This window comes from Rhincodon typus, chromosome 31 (assembly GCF_021869965.1).
Source record: "Rhincodon typus isolate 14 chromosome 31, sRhiTyp1.1, whole genome shotgun sequence".
NCBI lineage: Eukaryota > Metazoa > Chordata > Chondrichthyes > Orectolobiformes > Rhincodontidae > Rhincodon > Rhincodon typus.
The window spans coordinates 274,364-299,721 of record NC_063362.1 but is presented as its reverse complement, the minus strand read 5'-3'; the positions used below and the strand labels follow the sequence as shown (position 1 = coordinate 299,721).

The window sequence follows — 25,358 nt, the reverse complement described above, 5'->3', positions numbered from 1 at the left end:
ACCCAAAACTGGCAAAACTGGTGTAATACACAAAATACCATGCAAGGACTGTGAGAAACACTACATAGGCCAAACTGGAAGAAAATTGACTATACGGATGCATGAACACCAACTAGCCACCAAGAGACACGACTAATTCTCACTTGTTGTCAGTGTGTATTGAGGCGAGGGACATGAATTCGATTGGGACAACACATTGATAATCGCACAAGTCAAACAGAGACACGCAGGGAATTCCTGGAGGCCTGGTATTCCAACTGGAACTCCATCAACAAACACATTGAATTAGACCCTGTGTACAAACCACTGAGAAACAGAACCTGAAGTAACACCAATCATACTAGCAAACCGAGGCATATAAATAACAAGCAGGACACAACACTGATGCTTCACCAGAGGTGCACTGACGATGTTACCTAGCAGGGTGACGAAACGTTTGCGACCAAACCCACTGGCTCTGCAAGCATGTCTACAACCTCATCCACAAACAAAGCTACAAATCTTCTTAAACTATACGGTGTTGTTCTTCAAATTTGCATTCTGAGTCACTGTGACACTGAAGGAGGCCAAAATTTGAACATGTCTCTCTTAGGAACCTGCGCTTCACCAAATTTCTATGTTCTGTTCCTTCCTGACCAGTTTAATTTCCTGCTCTTTAAAACGTTGATTAAAATTTCATTTTTTGTTTGAAATATTTTACCATAATTTGGCCATTGCTCAGAAGCTTCCCCCTGTTCAAAATTTCAAAATAAAAAAAGAAAATCTCCTTACAAATCTTGTATAAATCAACATTGCAACATGGTGAACTATAAAAGTGTTATCAGATCTGATTTCACATGAAGAAAAAGAGTTGGACAGTGTTATAACAGGCAGCTTTTTCTACAATTCACTCGTGGGATGTGGGCATCACTGGCTGGCCAGCATTTATTGCCCTTCTCTAGTTGGCCTTTAGAAGGTGGTGGTGAGCTGCCTTCTTGAACCACTGCAGTCCTCCTGCTGTGGGTTGACCCACAATGTCATTAGGGAGAGAATTCCAGGATTTTAACCCAACTACAGTGAAGAAAAGGTGATATATTTTCAAGTCAAGATGGTGAGTGGCTTGAAGGGGAATTTGAAGATGGTGGTGTTCCCCTGTTGCCCTTGTCCTTCCAGTTGGAATTGATCATGGGAATGGAAGGTGCTGTCTGAGGATCTTTGATGAATCTCTGCAGTGCATCTTGTAGATAGTACACACTGCTGCTACTGAGTGTCGGTGGTGGAGGGAGTGAATGCTTGTGAATGCAGTGCCAGTCAAGCGGGCCGCTTTGTCCTGGATGGTGTCAAGCTTCTTTGACTGTTGTTGGGGACTGAAGTCATCCAGGCAAGTGGGTAGAATTCCACCACACTCCTGACTTGTATTTTCTAGATGGTGTACAGGCTCTGGGGAGTCAGGAGGTGAGTTACTCGCCATAGTATTTCGAGCCTCTGACCTGTTCTTGTAGCCACTGCATTTCTGTGGTGAGTCTAGTTGAGTTTCTGATCAATGATAACTTCCAAGATGTTGATAGTCAGAGATTCAGTGATAGTAATACAATTGAATATCAAGAGGAGGTGATTAGATCGTCTCTTATTGGTGATGGTCATATCCTGGCACTTGTGTCATGCAAGTGTTACTTGCTACTTGTCAACCCAAACCTGGATATTATCCAGATCTTGTTGCATTTGAATGCAGACTTCTTCAGTATCTGAGGAGTTGCAAATGGTGCTAAACATTGTTCGCCAATGATTTCGCATCCCCACTTCTGACCTTATGATGGAGGGAAAGTCATTGATGAAGCAGCTGAAGATGGTTGGGCTAAGGACACTCCCCTGAGGAAATCCTGCAGAGATGTCCTGGAGCTGAGATGATTGACCTCCCACAACCACGACTGTCTTTCTATGTGTCAGGTATGGCTCCAACCACTGGAGAGTTTGTCCCCTTATTCCCATTGATTCCAGTTTTTCTAGGGCTCCTTGATGCCAGTGCTTGATACTCGGTCGAATGCAGCCTTGATGTCAAGGGTGGTCACTCTCACCTCACTTCTGGAATTCAGCTCTTTTGTCCAAGTTTGAACCAAGGCTGTAATGAGGTCAGGAGCAAACTTTTTTATAGAATCCCTACAGTGTGGAAACAGGCTCTTTGGCCCAACAAGTCCACACCAACCCTCCAAACAGCATCCCACCCAGACCCATCCCCCTACCCCTTTTCCCTGTAACCCACCCAATCTACACATCCCTGAATACTATTGTCAATTTAGCATGGCCAATCCACCTAGCCTGCAGGAAATGGAGCATCTGGAGGAAACCCACGCAGACACGGGGAGAATGTGCAAACTCCACACTGACAGTCGTCCGAGGGTGGATTCAAACTTGGGTTCCTGGTGCTGTGAGGCAGCAGTGTTAATCACTGTGCCACCGTGCCACCCCAGCAGACCCCAAACTGGGCGTCACTGAGCAGGTGCTGCTTGATTGCACTGTTGATGACACCCTTCCTGATGATCAAGAATAGACCGATGAGGCGGTAATTGGCCGGGTTGGATTTGTCCTGTTTTTTATGTACAGGACATATCTGGGCAATTTTCCGCACTGTTGGGTAAATGCCAATGTTGTAACTGTACTGGAATAGCTTGGCTAGGGGAGCGGCAAGTTGTGGAGCACAAGTCTTCAGTATTATTGATGGAATGTTGTCAGGGCCCATGGGCTTTGCAGTATTGAGTGTCTCCAACCATTTGTTGATATCACGTGAAGTGAATCGAATTGACTGAAGACTGGTGTCTGTAATGCTGGGGACCACTGGAGGAAGTTGAGATTGATCATCCACTCAGCACTTCTGGCAGAAAATTGCAAAAGTTAAGGCTGAAGCATTCACAGTACTCTTGTGCTGGGCTCTTCCATCATTGAGGATGGGGATATTTGTGGAGCCTCCTCTTCCAGTGAGTTGTTTAATCGTCCACCACCATTCACAACTGGATATGGCAGGACTGCAGAGCTTAGATCTGATCCGTGGGATCATTTAGTTCTGTATATCACTTGCTGCTTATACTGTTTGGCGTGCATATAGTTCTGCTTGGTAGCTTCACTAGTTTGACACCACATTTTTGTGTGCACTTGGTACTACTCTTGGAATGTCCTCCTACATTCTCCATTGAATAATGTGTATAATTTCTGAGACAAGATATAACAGAACAATTCATAAACAAACTTGGTGCAGAAAAATATACAGAAACAGGAGAGCTAACTTGATATTTCACAGGAACTGTCAGCTTTGTGATTAGGTTCAGTCTCTGGAGAAGGGTTTGAAAATGTGATTTCCTGATTAAGAGGTAGGAGCATTACCATCTACATTCTTGTCTCTGGATTTTGTGCAGTAACACTCCAGGCCAGAATTATAAATCTGTGGCATCATCCACAGTGATCTTCTTTCACTGTGGCACACATCTGATTTGAGAAGGTGAATGTTTGAGGACCCTAAAATAAAGTGTCTGTTCTTTTATATAGGTCCGTGTTTAGTGATGGGCAATAAATGCTGTCCCAGTTAAAGAAATCCACGTTCCATGAAAAAATAAAACATTTTAGGTGATGCTTATTCTCAAAAGCTTACTTTTCTTCTTTGCTTTTGCAATTAAATAACCAGCTCAGGGATGAGAGGTTTTTTTTATGACTAATGTTTGAAATTCTTCCCTCTACCAAAGCTTGACAAATCTTTCAGTTTCATTCAATCCCAGAATTTGATATCTTTCATCTGAGCGCGAGATCCAATTTGCTGTCTTGTTTGTTGAAGCTGAGGGACTTGCTGTTTTTCTCTCTCTCTCTCTCTCCCCCCACTCTCTGATTCTCACAGACTGACATTATCTGTGAAATTCAGTGTCATTTTTAGAAAACAGATTGTAAGCCACTCCTGAAATGGGTTCTATGATGAAGGTTTATAAAATATTATGATTATTTGGAACTTGGCTTCGAAAGCAGAGGTAAATGGGATTTTGGTTTTCAGTTCTGTGAAGGTGACTTGTTTCTTTTTAAGTGTCAATACCTCCAAGAAATTATGTGACTTGGGCTAAATGACTAGACAAGCTACCTGCTGAAGTGCTTAGTTAGTCGAGCTTTTACAACCCAGAGAAACTGATGGAGCCAGAAACCAGCAGCACATTCAGTTCAGAAGAAAAGATCAAACCAGCAGATGTGTTGTTGACCAGCCTAAAAGGCATCAAGTAGCTTGAAAATAACCTGGCATTTTTTCTTAGAGATCATTGCAAAATTTTGGTGAGTTATCCTGTGTCTGTGTGTCTCAGGGAGACACAGTAACAAAGAATCACATGTGGTGAATTTCTGAAAATTCACTGAAAAGAAATACTTGCAACCTCATCAGTTGAGTAAAAAAAAAATTAAAAAGTGAAAATGGCAGTAATATCTCACCGGGGTAAAGTGTCTGTAGAGGATATTGTTGGGAAACTTTTTTTTGCTGTTTACAATAAGACCATTCCAAATTATTTAATTGATATAGTTTTCGCCATTCTTTTGTGTAATAAACATATGTTCTTCTGTTAAAAGTATTCTGGCCACCTGTTGTGAGCAAAATCAGTGACTGACCACCATGGGAACCAAAGTGTAAAAGTGAGACAATCAAGCTAGGTTTCACTGGAACCTGAATTATCCAGTATTACCCTCAGCTGGGATCCATGACACTTCCTTTGGATTCTTCCCTACCCAAAGCTCATCTCCACTGCAGCATGAAACATATAGGCCTTATTTATACTGAAGTAGAAATGTTAATGAGTTATTCTGTACACTTCCAAATTCATTATCTTTTGAAACTAAATAGACAAGAAAACAAAAATTAATATCATAACAATCTTGAATCTAATGGAATTATGGAAAAGGACAAGGATGAACCTGAAAACAAACTTTCAACTTAAGATCAGATGCGATTTGGCCAAAGTGGACTGGAAGCATATACTTTCAGGTAAATCTGTATCAGAACAGTGGGATGCATTCAAGAAGGAAGTATGGCGAGTGCAGGGCCAACATGTTCCAACAAAAAAAAGCGTTGAACAATTCTGTGAACAGTGGAAATTTAGTGACATACAGCATTAGATTAAGGAAGAAGAGGAGGCTCATGGCAGATACCAAGGCCTCCAAACAGCAGAAACTGTAAAGGAATATACAATGTGCAAAAGGGAACTTAAAAAGATCAGGAGAGCTAAAACGAGACTTGATAGGATCTGTCTTTGGTAATCATTCACTGTTGAGTACGTTAGTCCACCTCAGAAGTTCTATGTCACTGGTCCTAAATTCTGTGGGTCCTTGTTTGGATGATGAGCCCGATCCTAGAGACACATCTCCAACCACAAAATTTGACAAGTGTTTCCAGGAGGTGGAATTGGTCCTTGGCCTTGAGATCTTTTGAGTGATGTGCAGGTAAATCACTGCTCATGTAGAAGGGTCTGTCTGGGCCTTTCGATGGTGAAGAGGGTCAGATAAAAGGGCAGGTATTACACCTTCTGCAATTGCAGGGGAAGGTACCATGGGGCTATTTGGGGGGTGGGGGGGTGGGGATATTGGGAATGAAGTGGAGTGGACAAGGATGTCCCAGAGGTAACGGTCCCTGCAGCAAGCCTGAGGCAGAGATGTTGGCCAGGGAACAGGGTGGTGTGTCGAAGTGGCTGACAACTGGAGGCTCAGGGTCATTTTTGTGGACAGAACGTAGGTGTTCTGTGAAGCGGTCACCCAGTCTACACTTCATTTCCCCAGTGTAGAGGAGACCACATTGTGAGAGTGAATGCAGTAGACTAGATTGTGGGAAGTGCAGGTAAAGTGTGCTTCACCTGGAAGGTGTGTTTAGACCCCTGAATACTGGAGAGGGAGGAGGTAAATGGGCAGGAGTTACACCTTCTGCGATTGCAGGAGAAGGTGCTGTGGGGCAGTCGAGAGGTGTTAGGGGTGAAAGAAGAGTGGACCAGGGTGTCCCGGAGGGAATGGACCCTGCTGAAGGCTGACAAGGGAGAGGAGGGGAATGTGTATCTGGTGGTGGCATCCCACTGGAGGTGGCAGAAATGGCAGCTAATGATCTTCTAGATGTGGAGACTGGTGGGATGGAAGCTGAGAACCAACGTGAGAACATAAGAACATAAGAACATAAGAACTAGGAGCAGGAGTAGGCCATATGGCCCCTTGAGCCTGCCCCGCCATTTAATAAGATCATAGCTGATCTTTTTGAGACTCAGCTCCACTTACCCGCCCGCTCACCATAACCCTTAATTCCTTTACTGTTCAAAAATATATCTAGACTTGCCTTAAAAACATTCAGTGAGGTAGCTTCAACCGCTTCACTGGGCAGGGAATTCCATAGATTCACAACCCTTTGGTGAAGAAGTTCCTCCTGACCTCAGTCCTACATCTGCTTCCCTTTATTTTGAGGCGATGCCCTCGAGTCCTAGTTTCACCTGCTAGTGGAAACAACCTCCCTGCCTCCACCTTATCTAGTCCCTTCATAATATGATATGTTTCTATAAGATCTTCTATAAGGGGCAACGGCAGAAATGTGGTAGACGGGACGGACAGAGTTGTTGGCCCTGTCAACCACAGTAGCATGGGGTTCTCAGCTGAGGAAAAAAGGTGGACATTTATTGCATAGCGTTTTCATAAAACCTGACATTCTAAAACTTTTGTGGGAATATTGAAGCTAACAGTCTATCCATGTTATATCTGCTGCCCTAGTCACTCTAACACTTGAGTTGTCCTATTATTTGTACCAAACACAGCAGCCAGGCTTGCTGTCAGCACAATTGAGAATGGGTTACATGACCCACTTTCCATTTGACCTTCTCTTAAAGAGACAATTCTAAAAGCCGCATCTTATAAATCTCCCTTTGCAGCATGATTCTTTAAATCCATAAACCTGATAAAGATTTCAAGTCCTGCCATTTTTTTGTTTATCAATTAATATCTCAAGGGCAACCAGGGATGGGCAGCAAATGTTGGCCAGCCAGCAACGCCCACATCCCACAAATGAATAGAGAAAATAAATCTAATTTTCGTGTTCCCTGATGATCTCAAACATAAACTGGCCTTTATCTTTTTCTGCATTCCCGACTTATAGTTCTACAATCTAAACTCATATTTTATTTAGTTGAATAAGAAAGCTGATTCCCTTGGGTTCTTTGAATTTAAAATGAGAAAATCACAGTTGTTGATCCTGCGCTATTCCCACTATTTTTATGGTAGTAGGTGACAGGTCAGGTAATGTTCTATCTCCTGTAGAGTTGTGAATGTCAGTGCTTTTGGCATTTGAGAGAGTTGAGCAATAGATAATGAAGGATTTTCCATGTTCATTCAAGAAAGTGAAGGTTTCTGTAACTTTTCACTGCTTTGAAAATGGAATTATTGCGTTTTGGGAATTCACTGTCATTGGTGGGCTGTGTTGATTGACTAAAATCTAATTGGGGGATGAATTTCTTCAATTTTTACAAAAACACTATTGGGGGAACTTTTGTGGAACAGCATTCATTTTCAGTAGTTTCTTGTCACTTAAACTCATCTCCTGTATTTCTTCTTGTTCTTTGAATCTTCCTCTGACCTGCATATTGTGGCTTGAACATCCTTCGCCACATGTTGAAAGGTGAGAGTGACTACCGTTGATATAAAGGCTACATTTAACTGAGGTATGGCATCAAGGAGCCCTAGCAAAACTGGAGTCAGTGGGAATCACAGGGAACACCTCTAAGCATGTCAAGGTCATATGTGGCACAAAGGAAGCTGGCAATAGTTGTTGGACGTCAGTCATCCCAGCTCCTGGAGCTCCCTCACTCACCACCATTTTCTGTAGGGCTATTAGGGATAGGCAATAAATGCTGGCTCAGCCAGTGATACCCATATTCCATGAATGAATAAAACAAATTGTCTTTGATTGTGGCCCCTAAATTTACAAAGCAGAGGCATTTTTAAATTTATTCATAACTCGCAGTCGTCATTGTTATTGTCCGGATGTGGTCATAAAATTATTTCACAATTAATTTTTCAAAATATATATTTCATAACCGATGAAAGAAATGTCCAGGTAAAGCAAACTTGCCTGAAACTGCTTTTGCCAAGGAGAGATGCTTTCTGGGCTGTTCCAACCAACAAGCTGTTGAGCTTTTGCTCTCCGGAGAGGATGTTTGTGAAATGCTGAAGACGGGTCACTGGGTGTGAATGTTCTCTTCGAGGTGTCATTTCTGAATGTGTGATTTGTACTGAATGCTCTTCTTCTGGGAGACAATTTTGATTCAATACCTTGAAATATATTTTTAAACATAATTTATATTTCATTAACTTCAACCTTGCTTTTGAATTCTCATTGGATAATTTTTATACTTTCCAAGATTCAAAATATTTCACATATTATTCACATGTAAGAATGTATTCAGATGCAAATTATAACAAATTTCCCAGATTCTCTTTGTTTTTTCCCCACACGCATACCAAGCCAATTCAGGCCGGAGAGTGCTACACATTCAGAGGGTTTCCTTTCTTCATCTTTATGCAATGATCATACTGAATAGTATATGTCTATATAATTTTCATAAGATTCATAAATAAGAATTGTTGCAAAAATCATGGGGGCTCCAGAATCCACTCCTCTGTTTGATATTGCTGAGAGGATAGAAACTTATATGACTTTGATGACCACTTAAATACTTTTCACCTCAGTCTCAATTAAGGAACAAGAAAGTGGCAACTTTTCAAGAGTGTGCATCTGTGCTCCAATGTTCCAGTGTAATAAAATAGAATAGAACGGAATATCCTTTTGTTGTCATGTGTACTCCATTGTAGGAGTACAGTGAAAAGCTTTACCAATGTCTGCCTTCTTATGGCATCATCTTAGGTACAAGTATCTAGGTACAATTCTTGGATACATCAGAGAATTAGAAGTAGTTGCATTTCTCACGGAGTTGAAAAATAAGTTAAAAATAGGACATCCTAAAGGGTTGACATTGCAGTAAGGTAGGAAATTTCAAATAGACCTTACAGTGTAGCAGCGAAGTGCAGAGCCTCCACACTAGACCTCAGTCCAACAGCTGTCCCTGCTCCCCTCCCAAACCCCAGGCCATTCCATACTGGCACTCAGCTGCTCTAAGCTAAGTTTCAAGACTGTCTCCCCCACGTTGGTCGCTGCTCCAGGGCTTGCTGCCTGCTCTAGGGCTGGTTCCCCATGTGCTGTTACGGGGCTTGCTGCTTGCACTGTTCCAGGCTCGCAGCCCACACCCTGTACCAGGGCTCGCTGCTTATGTCTGGTTTATCCATCTACCTGTTTTATTCATCATTCAAGGGTCACTAACTTCCTTCTGACGGCTCAGGTTGGTAATTTCTGAAGAAGGGTCCAGACCAGAAACGTCAGCTTTCCTGCTCCTCTGATGCTGCTTGGCCTGCTGTGTTCCTCCAGCTTCACACTGTGTTATCTCTGACTCCAGCATCAGCAGTTCTTACTATCTCCAGGTAACTGCTTATATCTGGATTTAGACAATGTTCACAGAACCATAGAAGTGCAACGGTGCAGAAAGAGGCCAATTGGCATCACTAGCTCTTCAAATGAGCATCATTACCTCCTGCCAATTTCCTACTATTTCCCCATTGCCTTGCACATTAATTTGGATAAAATAATCATCAAATACTCTCTTCAATGCTTTGCTTGAACCTGCCTCCACCACACTTTCCAGCAGTGCATTCCAAACACTAATTACTCCAAAGTGAAAATGTTTTTTGTCTTGCATTACCCTACTGCCTTTGCAAACCACTTTAAATCTGTGCCGCCTTGTTCTGGATCCTTTTACTAGTGGGAACAGTTGCTGGATGGTATTGTGACTGAGCGTGATCCTAGGCTCATCCACATTCCCCACTCACATAATTTCCACTGGATGTTACAGTTCACCCGTAAGGAGCTAGATTTCTGTTTTTTTTTTCCCTATTAGATTGTACCTATTGTAGGTATTCTAATCAAATCCAACAGGGCTCAAAGTGGGATATTCTGGGTTTGGGTCTCCCTGCCTTAATCTCAGACCAGACAATTAAGTGGCCAACTGTCTGAAAAGGGAAGTATCATTGATTCATCCTCAGTCAAAATAAACGGTTTTGATATTTTTTCACTTTTTGCCATAGGGACAGACTGTTATTAACTTGTATCTGACATATTTAGTTTTATCCAGCAGGGCAAAAATCTGCTAAGGTTTTTGCAACAATTCTTGTTTAAAAATTTTAAGTTCTAATTTTTTTAATAAAAGACACTACATAAGCTTAAAAAAAAATAATTGAATAATGTGATTTTCCATCATGCTGGATATGATAACAATTAGAAAATTTTAGTTGATGCATTCCTTTAAACAATTCCATCAAAATAACAATCCCAACCACAGTTCCATTACCTTCATTTTCTAGGCCTTCATTAATAGAGATCACATCTTGAGGTTGGTCATTTATAGAGTCCACTACAGAATCTCTGCAGCTTCTTAAATTCTCAGAGCTTATCCGACCAGACTCCTCTTCTTGAGAGTGGTAAAACACAGAACTGTTGGATTCCTGAGACCACATCATGCTGTACCTACGCTGTTTGTCCTCAAACAAATAGGGAAATATCAGGGCTGATTCAGAGGCAAGTTATCACAGAAAACAAAATATATTTTGACTTTGACTCCAGTTTTGAAGGAGCTTCCTCTCCCTCACATAACTGTTGTCTGAAACTTTCAAACCTTGTTTCCACTGACTTGCTTGTTGAGTTTCATTAGTTTTCAGCCAAATAATATGGATGATTGTGAAGAATAGAGGAAGGTTAATAGCAAGATTGTTGCTACATTGCTGAGGTACAGACTATTGGCCAGCTGTAGTAGGATGTGTCTCAGAGACTGACAATTATTTTGAACTGTAAGAAGGGAAATGCATGTTTGATGATGCACACTGGTGACCATAGCAACATCCAGATCAGCATTGTTTAGTTCGGATAACTCTTTTCTCTGAGCCAAGAAAATTATTGGTTCAAAACTAATTCCAGAAACTCACCCTACGGCTTAATATAACATTTCAATGCTACAGGACTGCTGTACCACAGTACCTGCATTCCCATTGGAGGAGTTATAAATCACACAGCGACAGCAGAAATCCCTGGAATGCTGTGACTTCACTTCTGAAAGTTTTTTTTCTGCATTAGAAATTATTATTATTAAAAGAATACAAGAATGTAAAATATTTCGTCCAGTTCATCTATATTCTGCATTCTGTTTATTATCCTGATGCACTTATACAAGGTATGATTTGCCTGGATAGCACACAAAACAATACTTTTCACTGTATCTCAATGCATGTGACTATAATCAAATCTCTCCTGTAGCAAATGTTGTCAAATAAATGCAGCTTCCAATCTCATTCCTATGAAGAGCCTTAATTCTGCTTCAGCATTAATTATTGGAAATCATTGTAACTTCTTGTCATGATATTGTGAATAATTTGAATAAGAAAACAGCCATGAAGCATTGACCTTACAATAATACTGTGTAGACAATCATTCATCTTCCTTTGTGGCTGCCTTTCTGTCTTTTCTGACAGTCACTGCTCGCAACTGCTCACTGCAAAATGTTGAGCTCCAAAATTATTAGATTGAAAACCTCTTAAGCATGATAACAGAGCTGGTGCCAGTGTCACAGACAGATAAGCATTTTTATTGAAGGTGATAAACACAGAAACAACACAAAGCTGTGTCCAGAAGAGTGGCACCAATTCTTCTTCCTTTAAGCAACTATTTCATCTTCAATTGTATCTACATCACTGACTCCTAGACTCTTCCTCTCTTTACAGATAATAAATATCAACTAATGAGATGGGAATTAGACTTGGATGCTCTCATTCTCTCTCAGGACTCACTTCCTGTAGATTGCATGACTCCTCTTATTCTTCTAAAACCTACAGGACATAAGAACTAGGGAGGAGGACCTAGTCATTGAACCTGTCAAGCTTGCTCTGCCATTCAAACGGACCAGAGCCAATCTTCTACCATAATGAACTGCACCATCCCCACATTACTTGATGAACTCATATCTAGAAATCTTTTGATCACTGTCTTCAGCATATTCAACAATTAAGCTATCACAGCTTCTGGGATGGAGAATTCCAAAGATTCACCACCTTTTGAGTGAAGAATTTCTCCCTCATCTCAGTCCTAAATGGCCTAGCTGTTATTGTGAGTGTGTCCCCCCTGGTTTTAGACAACACCCTTTCCACCATCACACCAGCCCCCCCACCCCACCCCCACCCCCACCACCGTCACTCAACCATGGCTAACATCCTTCCTGCATCTACTCTGTAGATCCCTGTAAGAATTTTGAAAGTTTCATTGAGATCATCTTACATTTTTCTAAACTCCAGAGAATTCAGGCCCAGTCTCCTCAACCTCTCCTCATAATACAATCCTTCTATCCCTAGGATTAATCTGGTGAGCCTCCATTACTCTCCCTCTATGACAAATACACCTTTCCCTAGATCAGGAGACTAAAACTGTACACAATACTCCAGGTGCAGTTCCACAGAGGCTCGATGTAACTGCAGCAGAATGCCTCTACCACTGCATTCAAATCCCCTTAAAATAAAGGCCAGCTGATTTTTTTTTTCTCCTAAATGATTGTTGCACCTGCATGTTTTCTCATTAATTTACGAACAAGGACAACGGTTCCGTTTGACATTTGGAAATACCAATTTCTCATTACTTTAGAAATACTCTGCCTTTCTGTTTTTCTGAACAAACTGGATAACCTCATATTTTTCCATGCTATATTTAATCTACTGTCTCTCTTTTACAACTACTCAACCTGGCTAAGGCCCATGAAATCTCTTTGTATTCTTTTCACAGCTCGCATTCTCACTTAGTTTTATCTCAGGATGAAATCTTGGAAATATTACATTTAGCCCCAGATCCTAACAATTGAGACAATTTTTGAATAGCTATGCTATCAGAAAGATGTGATTGCACTGGAGACAATGCAGAGGAGATTCACCAGGATGTTGCCCGGAATGGAGTGTCTCAGCTATAAGAAGCTGGATAGGTTAGGTTTGTTTACCTTGGAGCAGAGGTGTAAAAAATTATGAGAGGCATAGACAGAGTAGATTGTGAGAATCTCTTCCACACGGCAGACACGTCTAAGACCAAGGGCTTAAACTTAAGGTGAGGAGCAAGAGGGGATCTGGGAAAACATGTTTTCACCCAAAGGGTGGTAGATATGTGGAACGTAATGCCAGAGAGGGCAGTGGAGGCAGGTACTCTTGCAACATTTAAGAAATACTTAATGCCAAGGCATAGCAGGCTATGGACCAAGTGCAGGTAAATGTGATTAGTCTAGTTTGTTGTTTGTTGGTCAGCTTAGACATGGGTGTGCCGAAGAACCTGTTCTATGCTGCATGTCTCTATGAATCTAGCTGAGGTCCAGCACTTGTAATACTTCTAATACCCAACTGGTCACAGCCTGCCAACCTGAGAATAATCCATTTCATCATACTTCCTGTTTTCTGCCCATCATCTTTGGAATTCTCTGGCTTAAAGGGCTGAGGAGTCTCAGACATTTGAGTGTGTTTAACATTCACATCAACACACACTCCGCTCCCAGCACATCGTCAAGCTATAATTTCATCCTTGGACTGAGCAGTCATGTCGTCTGACAGAAAACAGGAAAGGCTCACATGTTAACTCTCGCTGGGAAAAGTCCTAATGGATTGCTAGAGGCTGGAGAATTAAACATCAGAATAAATCAGAAATGGGAGAAATGGAGAGAATGAGAATGATTTCAAATTATAGCAACACAGCTATACTGAATGAATCACAGTTCCCAGCTTGATCTAAATTGATTAGTGACTGGGTTGGTCAGTTCTTTAGTAAATGAGCAGTGTACTTTCCTTAGCTCAGGGCATAGTTGAACAAATATTGACAGCAGCTGAAGCAGCTATTGATACACTCATATCATTTCAGTGGCAGAAAAGACCCTGAGGACCTAGACTGATATCCCCAGTTGTATATTTATAACAGGCTGCTGGTCAAAAACTGGATGATCACAGGTTGATAGATTATTACTGCAGTCTCAAATACTTCAACTTCTGTTGCAAATGGACTGTATTCCAGTGTTTAAACTCATCTTATTAAAAGGTTCCAAGGACACGATTATTGTACCAACAACATTCTAACTTCAGTGTAAAAACTGTACCTTTTTCTTTTTTTTTAATTTTTGATTATGGACTGAAATGGGAAAAGGACTGCTTTAAAAACCAAAGATTGTGAAGGGGATTACTGCAGTTTTTAAAGCAAGTTGACAAAACTCATTGTAAATGCTGTTTATATTGTTGCTTTGCTCGGGAGGTGACTATGTACCAACTGGAGCTGAAAGTCTGTATGAAGGTATTTCAGTCGGGACAATAATTAGTTGATTGGTCTGTGGAATGGTGACTAGTTGCTGATGACAAAGCCTTTCCGCCTGCCAACAGAGATGTGATTAGCTTGCAGGTAGCTAAACAGCTTATACATGTGAGTTTTTGGACAGAACCCATTGGCCCACTAGAATGGAAGATGTGGTTCTTTCCTCTGCAGTTACAAAACATTACAAGCCTGAGGAAAGTCCGTTCATTTTCTCTCATCAGTTGTTGTAAGCAATTGCTCTTAACCAATAAATCAGAGACCTCATAAGCATGAATCAATTGCCCTCTGCCTCCTGAAAGCAAGTTGAAATACCTGGAGGAGGAAGATCAAGGAGCAGCAAGTTCTGATAAACCAAAACGATCAGCTCAGATAACTCTGTGAACATGGATTGCCTTTCCATTCTTTTCCTCTGCCCTTAAGACCCATTTTCCTTTAGTCACTATCTATGTATGTGTGTATAGGGAGTTTTATAAATTGGTTAGTGTTTTAACTAGTAGCATTATATGTCAGTTGTTAAATAGTTATTCTTGTTAAGTTCAGAAACCTGGTTCATGCTGAGTCCAAAAGACTGGGAATTTGAGGAATTTTGTGTACTTTTATAAAATCTTTTACTTCTGTAGAGGGAATTGATTTCCAGTGCACTCCCCAGTGAAGCATACCATCAGTTCCGACTGAGAGTTTGTCATGGAATTTGAGATTCCATCTCTGAATGGTGCACACCACAAGGAATAGGCAGCTCTACACCATTTGGCTTTCATGAATTGTGTTAGTCACTTTGAATGACATAACCATGTTGTCATTTCTTTCACATTAATGAATGTGAACTGGTTTGGTAACATCCTGGTGCTGGGTTTGCTGGTGGGACAGGCATTGAAGAAGAATTGGGAACCCGAATGTAGAATTGTACTATGGGCATGAGAACAGGAAAGCAGGATGGGAAGGTATTGGCTCGGCCACAGATATTTACTCAAAGTTGGAAAATCTGCTGCTGCTGTGAATGACGTTGTTTCTGTTATCATGAATCATATAATCCCTACAGGGTGGAAGCAGGCCATTTGGCCCATCAAGTCCACACCTAGAGCATCCCACCCATAAAATCATAATTGATCCGAAACAATTTCCCACATTCCATCATTAAGACATTTTAGAGATAACACCCTCATCGATTTCTTGAGTTTATTCAGACATCGCCTCGAAGGTGCTCAGAGAAAATACATCTGATGATGCCTTCAATCAGGACAGTGACATAATTTGAAACCAGTTAAGTGGGCCAAATCAGGTAATATGTTATATGGCACAGTCTTAGCAAGGAAAGGGGTATAAAGAAAAGACTTAGTGAACAACTCACTGCTGCAGGTGGTGTCAAGCAGATTGATCACCTGCTCCAGACCACGTGCTGGGAAAACTGAAACAGCCAAGGTAGCCTCCAAAATGTCCACCTTCTTCCTCAACCGAGGATTCCCCAGCTCCGTTGTTGACTGGGCCCTCAACTGGGTCCGACCCGTTTCTTGCACTTCCGCCCTCACACCTTCTCTTCCTTCCCCCAACAGCGGTAAGGTTCCCCTTGCCCTCACCTACCATCCCACCAGCATCCACATCCAGAAGATCATCAGACACCATTTCCGCCATCTCCAGCAAGATGCCACCACCAGACACATACTCCCCTCTCCTCCCTTGTCTGCTTTCCGCGGGGACCATTCCCTCCAGGACACCCTGGTCCACACTTCCTTCACCCCCAACATGTCCCCACAGCCCTACGGCACCTTCCCCCGTAACCGGCGAAGGTGCAACACCTGCCCATTTACCTCCTCCCTCCCCAGTATCCAAGGGCCCAAACGTACCTTCCAGCAACACTTCACCTGCACTTCCCAGAATCTAATCTACTGCATTCGCTGCTCACAATGTGGTCTCCTCTACACTGGGGAAACGAAGCGTAGACTGGGTGACCGCTTTGCAGAACATCTATGATCTGCTTGCAAAAAAGACCCTGAACTACCTGTTGCCTGCCACTTCAATGCACCACCCTGCTCCCTGGCCAACATCTCTGTCTCTGGCTTGCTGCAGTTTTCCAGCAAAGCTCAGCACAAGCTGGAAGAACAACACCTCATTTTCTGCTTGGGGACCCTGCAGCCCTCTGGATTCAATATAAGTTTGTAATTTTAAGGTCTAAACTCTCCCACGTCCCAGCCCCCAATCCCACACACCAGGCCTTGTTATCACATAGCCTGCCATCACTTCTGATGAAGGGTCTAGGCCCGAAACGTCAGCCTCTCTGCTCCTATGATGCTGCTTGGCCTGTTGTGTTCATCCAGCCCTGCACCTTGTTATCACACACACACTGTTGTTAGTCACTTACAGTGCCCATTAATAACTATTCACCCTCCCAACCTGATCATTATCAACTCCTTTGTCTGTCCAACTGCTCTTCTCTCTCTTTAGGCTCTATCCTATCATTTACTCCCTACCCCACACTCCTCCCTACTTTCTGCGTATAAACTGACATTTTCCCAGCTACCATCAGTTCTGAGAAGGGTCACTGGACCCGAAACCTTAACTCTGACTTTTTTCTTCACAGATGCTGTCAGACCTGCTGAGCTTTTCCAGTGACTTCTGTATTGAACTGAGACAGAGCCTGATTTGTGAGATCTCAAAGCAACAGTGTTATAGTGAGGATGTGCTATTATTAGTATAATAGAACTACACCACATCAAGTGGAATGGTATCCAAGTAGTCATGTGCAATTGCTATCTAGGCCAGAACCTTTAGACACTAAGATGGCTTTACAGTACATTTAAAAATATGTGCACAATTAGATTGCATTTGTAACACACAATAAACTTTTTGATTTCTTCCAACAATGTGAGTCCTAGTTCATTCACAGCTCAGCATTAAAGCCCTAAGCATTGTGCACTGCAATTTTCTCAATGTGTGCTTTAAGTTTAAACAGGTCACCACAAGGCTGACGGATCTTAACAACATACTAAAATGGGTTAAGTTTCATACTTACTGATTTAAGGTTCGGGTGATACCTTGATGTGTCGCACACAATACAGTATCCAATGAGTCTGTCTCCAGGGTATAAGAAAGTTGGTTCCACTGGTGAAAGGAGTACCTCAGTTGTTGCAGGAAAGAACCACTCAGTGGTGATATCACTGAGAACAGGTGCCATTGCTTTCTTCAGTGATTTTACCATCTACCAAACAGAAAATTAGTTTATTATTCTCTTTGTCCAATTTGTGTATCTAATCCTGGAAGTGGAAAAGCCCTGTCTCATTCCTATTTGACACTGCTGCTAAAGTCAGGACAGGAAGATACAACCAGTTAACCACTAGATAACCCCAGTCAGATATTTTCAGAAGGCTAGACCTCCAGACACAAAAATTGCTAGAATCATTGAGTTAGTCTTTACTTCAGTCTGTATTTTTTCACAAATTGATTATATTTTAATGACCTACAGTCATTGTTAGAAATCACTTACAGCATTTACATTCTAACTTTAACCAGAATGTATCTAATATTTAGTTTGTGAGATTCAAATCTAATTTGGCTAATCTCCAATTTATTATTTACCATGTTTAGTCGGTGACACTAAATCATAGTTAAACCATTCTTAGTAAATGTCTTCAAAAATATCTATTTTGTACCTTTGGCTGTAACCTTTCCCCTTCTGCAAGAAATTCTGCTGCTCCTTTGGAAGCAGAAGCTAATCCCTGAACCAGTCTTCTGCAAGTACTCTGTCCAATTCCAAAAGTATAGCACCTGAGGTCAAAAAGTAGTGTGAAAGTTATTTGCAAAAACATATCCTGTCATACAGAGAATACACTGCGGCTAGCTCTTTCCATTCTCTTCCGACACTCTGCCCGAAATAGAAATGGAACAAGAATGAAAGACCCAATAAGTGTCCCACATTCCTCACTATCCAAATGCATTATTTTGCCATAAGCAGTATTGTCTTAACTGACATGTTTACATATAATTAATCAATATTAAATTGAAATGAAATAATTACTTTTAAAGGTGTAAACTCTTCCAACATCACAAGCTGGTCTTGCAATGTGTTTTTTTTTAACTGCAGCATTTAATTAATTGTCCACTTTTGAACAATTGTTTGAATGCCTTGGCCAATGGTGTGCTGTATTTTTACTGAAGTAAGTTAGATTCTTTGATAAGTTATCACATTGCTGCAAACAATTTGACAACACTTCAACAGTATTTCTGTTTGAATGGCCGGAACTGTACAATCCCAGAATGGAAGCAGGGACTAGTATTACAATCAGATACTGAACAGTCTTTATCCCAGTGTCCCAGGACCATGTAGGGGATCTTGCAGGAGAACGAGTTGTGAGAGACAGGAAGGGGTGTGGAGATGAGATGGTCTTAATCTGAGGCAACTGGGGAGGCGATCGCCTAGTGCTATTATCGCTGGACTGTTAATCCAGAGACCCAAATAATGGTTCTGGGGACCTGGGTTCAAATCTCACCACGGCAGATGGTGGAATTTGAACTGAATAAATATCTGGAATTAAGAGTCTAATGGAGGCCATGAATCCATTGTCAGTTGTTGGAAAAACCCAACTGGCTCACTAATGTCCTTTAGGGAAGGAAGCTGCCATCCTTACCTGGTCTGGCCTATATGTGACTCCAAACCCACTGCAATGTGGTTGACTCTTAACTGCCCTCTGGGCAATTAGGGATGGACAATAAATGCTGCCTAGCCAGCGATGCCCACATTCCATGAATGAATAAAGAAAGTAGATTTTTGGGATTGTTCAGAGCCTTGTTCAAGATGGCTAATGGAGGCCAAATAGTAGTTTTCAGTTACATCCAATTTCCTGATGCTGTAGAAGGTGAGCTCATCTGTCTTGAAGCAAGTGACACACAGAATGTCATGCCATCCCCATTGGTATATTTACCCCCGTGCCTGCCTGTGTGGGGGTACAGCTAAAGGCCATCCTGTTGATAGACTCTTCCACATAGTAATATCCTGGTTCTATTTCATGTTTATTTCACTGAGGTTTTTAACAGAGTGTCTCAGAAGGCACCTGCTTGAAGAGAATTTGCGCCCAGTTAATAAGCTTATATCCAGTGGAAGGGGGAGATTTTAAGAGGGCAGGTAATATAGAAACAAGGGAAAGTGTGACATTTTGTGGCTACCCCGATGTGCGCAGGACACGCCCCTCTCTTTTTTCCAGCCCTTTCCATTCAGAAAACAGCATTCCCACCACTGCCCACCTGCCCCTATCAGCTACAAGGCCCTATCCCGGGCAGCGTCTATTCCAGGTCAATGGAATTGTTGACATGTATAACTGACTGTTCATTATATATTTCAATATGACAGGTGAGCTGTCAATTTTGGCACCTTTCCAATTAGTGTATTGTGAAGGTGACCTCAGGAGTGGCTGGGAATTCAGCAGTTTAGGCACCTAATTTATTTTGCATGCTCAGTCAGGGACCTACAAACCCTGGGCCAAAGTACCACAGGCCGAAGGTGAATCACTGTTTTATTCAGGATGCCTTTACCCAAATTCTGCATTATCTTTGGAAACCTCATCATTAATGAGAACGTGAAGCTTGAGACAATGGGGAGAATCTCCTCTCTCAGGACTTTTGGGTTTGGTGGTGGCTGTGGAAGTGAACGTCTATCTTGTATTATCACCCAGTCAGCAGCTCATTACATGCATGTATGAGAAGCAAGGCAAGTATTGTGCCAAGGGAGTACAGGAAGTCAATACCCACTCCATTATTTTTCCAGATCAAAAGTGATGCTCCATATCTAAAGGAATCCCCAAATGCGCACTCAGTCCCTACAAGACTGGAGCATCCTGGGACACTCAGAGTGGATAGTGCAGTAAACTTTCTGGCCCTTTCACCGTGGCCAGCCCCAGGCAGACTTTCACTTGTGGCCAGCCTCCTTGACCAGGTCCATTGCTCTGCAGACTCCATCCTTCCTCACTCATCTTCTGTGCTCTGTGTATTTAGCCTATGGCCAGCTGATCCCAATCAGGACCTGGTAAGGACTCCCCACAATGCATAAGCAGCAGCGACTCACTCCAAAACTGGCCAGTGCACCACCTCATTAGGAATATGAGCAGGAGGTAGCCATTCAGCCCTTCCAGCCCACTCTGCAAATCAATGAAATCATGGCACACCTTCCCTTGAGTTTTTAATCTGCAGAAATCTATCAATCTCTGTATTTAATCGTCAACTACTGAGGCTTCATTGGCCTTCTGGGGCAGAGTTTTCACAGAGTTTTAAAGATTCACCCTTTTGAGTGACATAGTTCTCCACAATTTCTCTCTTACATAGTTTGCCTCTTATTCCGAGACTGTGCCCTTAGTTCTAGCTTTCCGACCCTCCCCTCCAGGTTGATGTGGGGGTGGGGGAGCATTCTTTCTCCATCGCTCTCATCAAATGCTGTAAGAACGATCTGTGTTTGATTGAGGTTACAATTTATTTTTCTAAGCTCCGGAGAATATCAGTCCAGTACTTAGTTAAAGATAGAAATTGCTGGAAAAGGTCAGCAGGTCTAATAGCATCTGTGGAGAGAAATCAGAGTGACCTGTCTTCAGAGCCATTCTCACCCAAGTTTCCTCCAGCAATTTCTGTTTTTGATCCTTGCAATAAATTCCATTTGCCTTCTTCATTACTTCCTGCAGCTGCAATGGTAGCATTTAGTGTTTCATGCACACGAACACCCATACTCCTCTTTGTTACACTTCCTTTGCAGTCTTCATTTAAATAATAGTCTGCCTTTAGATTTTTCATACCAAAGTGCACGACTTCACACTTTCCTACATTAAACTCCAACTGCCAAGTTTTGTCAACTCACTCAACCTAACTATATCCTGAATTAACTGCAGAGAGGCTGTATCCTAGCACCAAGTCACCCTTTAGTTACATGTACACAGTACGAGAACTCTAACCAACCAGCTCAGAGTAAAGGGATGCTTCTGACACTGCTGTTTATATCTGCCAGCCAGGGCTCCCTGATTGGCCCAGGTTAACCACCCCAATCAGGCAACTCATTATCAATGAGATCCAGCTGGCCTCAATCCAGTCACTACACAGCCCCTCGCAGCCTCTTTATGTCCTCATTGCAATATGACCTCCCACTTTTTTTCTTCATCAGCAAATTTGGTTACATTACACTCTATCCCCTCCTCCAAGTCTTTAATAAATATCATAAATAGTTGAAGCCTTAGGACTGATCCTTGTGACACTCCACTAGTTATTTCTTTCCAACCTGAACAATTCCATTAATTCCAAGTCACACTGTCTTCTATGTGTTAATCAATTCTCGATCCATGCTTGTACATTATCCCCAGGAGAGGTTGAATTTCCCCAAACATTCTTCACAGGGCAGTCTCGCCATCCGGGATCAAGTCTGGTATATCTTTTCACTCTCTCTATGGCAATAAGGAGACCAAAACTACACATAGTACTTTCAGTAAGGACCAACCAAGTTCCTATACAATTATAGCAAGTCTTCACTACCCCTGAACTTAAATCCTCTTTCAACGAAGGATAACATTCAATTAGCTCGCTGAACCATAGCCTTTAGGGCATCCTGGTCCCTTTGTACATTCTACAACCCCTCACCAATTTAAGAATTACTCTGCACATAAGTTCTTCCTACCAACATAGATAACTTCACATATTCCACATTCTGTCCCTTCTTGCCCATTTACTAAGCGTGTCCAATCCTGATGATGTTTCACTTCTTCCTTCCCACACACGTTCTGCTTAGCTTTGTATCACCTGCAAGTTTGGATATGTTACATTTGTTCTCCATATCCAAATCATCATTTTGTATTGTGAACAGCTGGGGCCCAAATACTGATCCTTACAGTACCCCACTAGTCATAGTCTGTTAAAGCGAGAATGATCCATTTATTTCAACTCTCCCTCTTCTTTCTGTTAGCCAATCATTAGTCCATTAATTCTTTTGTTATCAATTTTGTTAGTACAATCCTCAAAACTCTTCAACAATTTTGTCAAACACAATTTCCCATTTGCAAATCCACGTTGAAAATATCCAATCAGATCATTTTTATCCAAGTACCCATTTATCATGTCCTTAATGATAGATTCTAGCACTTTTCCTAAGCCTGACCTGAGGCTAACAGGCCAGTAGCTTCCTATTTTCTCTTTTGCTCGTTTCCTAAACAATGACATTTGCAAATGTCCAAACTGCAGGAATCACTCCAGAATATAGGGTTATTCGAAGATAGTCACAATGCATCAACTATTACTATAACCGCCTCCTTCAACACTCTGATATGTAGACTATAAGGTTCTGGAGATTTATCAACTTTCAGAATCATTAATTTCTTTAATGCAACCTTTTATTGATAGTAATTGCCTTCAACTCCCAATTCTCCATAATTACTTGAATCTCCGTTTCTGAGAGATTTCTTGAATCTTCCTTGGTAAAACAGAGACAAAATAATCATTTAGTTTATCTTCCATTTCCCTATTCCTCATTATTAATTCTCCCAACCATCTTTATGTTTTTCACTAGAATGCATTCATATTCTATTCTATTTTCTTCTCATGTTCTTCATCCTTCCTTGGATACATTATCTAATTGGTCATCTAGGTAGCTGAAAAAAAATCTTTATTTCATAAAAACCAAAAGAACTGCGGATGCTGTAAATCAAGAACAAAAACAGAAGTTGCTAGAAAAGCTCAGCAGGGTCTGGCAGCATGCTGAGCTTTTCCAGCAACTTCTGTTTTTATTTTTATTTTACGTTGTGACTCATGCAGCAGACAAACACAGTGACGGTTCATTTCTCCAGCCTCTATTACAAACAGGGTAGGGTTCAGTAAAAAGATAAAAGAATATCGCGTTTAGAGTTCTTTGGGTATCCTTGAAGCCTGTGTTCAAACTTGAGACCAAGCTTGATCAGTTGGTTTTCTGGAAATATAAATGCAAAGAAAATAGGAACAGGAGTGCTGAGTGGATGACCCATCTCGGCTTCCTCCAGTGGTCCCCAGCATTACAGATACCAGTCTTCAGCCATTTCGATTCACTCCACATGATATCAAGAAAATGTTAGAGGCACTAGATACTGCAAAGACGACAGGCCCTGACAACATTCTGGCAACGGTACTGAAGACTTGTGCTCCAGAACTTGCCGCTCCCCTAGCCAAGCTGTTCCAGTACAGTTACAACACTGGCATCTACCTGACAATGTTGAAAATTGCCCACGTATGACCTGTACATATAAAGCAGGACAAATCCAACCCAGCTAATTACCGCCCCATCAGTCTACTCTCGATCATCAGTAAAGTGATGGAAGGTGTCAGTAACAGTGCTATCAAGCAGCACCTGCTCAGCAATAACCTGCTCAGTGACGCCCAGTTTGGGTTCCACCAGGGCCACTCAGCTCCTGACCTCATTACAGCCTTGGTTCAAACATGGACAAAAGAGCTGAATTCCAGAGGTGAGGTGAGAGTGACAGCCCTTGACATCAAGGTTATATTTGACTGAATGTGGCATCAAGGATACCTAGGAAAACTGGAATCAATAGGTATCAGGGGGCAAACTCTCTGCTGGTTGGAGTCATACCTGGCACATAGGAAGATGGTCATGGTTGTGGGAGGTCAATCATCTCAGCTCCAGGATATCTCTGCAGGAGTTCCTCGGGGTAGTGTCCTAGGCCCAATCATCTTCAGCTGCTTCATCAATGACCTTCCCTCCATCCTAAGGTCAGAAGTGGGGATGTTCGCCAATGATTGCACAATGTTCAGCACCATTCATGACTTCTCAGATACTGAAACAGTTCATTTCAAATGCAACAAAATCTGCACATTACCGAGATTTGGGCTGATAAGTGGCAAGTAACATTCACGCCACACAAATGCCAGGCCATGACCATCTTCTTTAGGAGACAATATAACCTCTGCACTTTAACATTCTATGGTGTTAACATCATGAGTCCCCACTATAAACATCATTGGGGTTACCAGAAACTCAACTGAACTCATGACAAAAACACAGTGGCTACAAGAGCAGGTCAGAGGCTAGAAATATTGCAGTGAGTAACTCACCTCCTGACTCCCAAAAGCCTGTCCACCATCTGCAAGGCACAAGTCAGCAGTGTAATGGAATACTCCCCACTTGATTGGCACCACATCCACCAATATTTACCCTCTCCACCACCGACTCTCAGTAGCAGCAATGTGTACTATCTACAAGATGCATTACAGAAACTCATCGAGGGTCCGTAGACAGCATCTTCCAAATCCATGACCACTTCCATCTAGAAGGCCAAGGGCAGCAGATACATGGGAACACCACCACCTGCAAGTTGCCCTCCAAGCCACTCACAATCTTGACTTGGAAACATATCACCGTTCCTTCACTGTTGCTGGATCAACATCCTGGAATTCCCTCCCTAATGGCATTATGGGTCTACCTACAGAAGGGGACGGCAGCAGTTTAAGAATGCAGCTTACCACCACCTTCTCAAGGGCAACTAGGGATAGACAATAAATGGTGGCCCTGCCAGCAATATATCTGTACCAAAAATGTATTTTAAAAAAACAGTATGCCATTCAGGCCTTCGTGCATGGAATAATATTCAATATGATCATGGCTGATTGGCCAACTCAGGACCCTGTTTCTACTTTCTTCCCATACCTTTTGATCCCTGTAGCCCTAAGAACTAAATCTAACTCTATCTTGTTCTGGTCTCTACCACTTTCTCTGGTAGCACATTCCACAAGCCCTCCACTTTCTGAGTGAAGGAATTTCTCTTCAACTCAGTTCTAAAAGCCCTTCCTTGTGTCCTTAGGTCGTGACCCTTCGCTCAGGTCTCCCTGGTCATTGGGAACATCCTTCCTGCATGTAGCCTGTTTAGTCCCATGAAAATTTTATTGGTTTCTATAAGATTCTCCCTCATTCTGCTAATCTCCAGTG

The 25,358-nt window shown here is 42.0% G+C and overlaps 1 protein-coding gene across 1 annotated transcript in view; it reads right to left on the bottom strand.

Moving 5' to 3' along the window:
- The window catches only part of vwa5b1 (von Willebrand factor A domain containing 5B1), a 207,043-nt gene that overhangs the window by 84,377 nt on the left and 97,308 nt on the right, over positions 1-25,358 (bottom strand). The window contains exons 11-14 of the mRNA XM_048614851.1: positions 18,079-18,193; positions 17,442-17,627; positions 10,413-10,602; positions 8,087-8,286 (exon numbers count right to left, since the gene is read on the bottom strand). Coding sequence (XP_048470808.1) covers positions 8,087-8,286; positions 10,413-10,602; positions 17,442-17,627; positions 18,079-18,193 — 691 coding nt within the window. The remainder of the gene's footprint in view (positions 1-8,086; positions 8,287-10,412; positions 10,603-17,441; positions 17,628-18,078; positions 18,194-25,358) is intronic.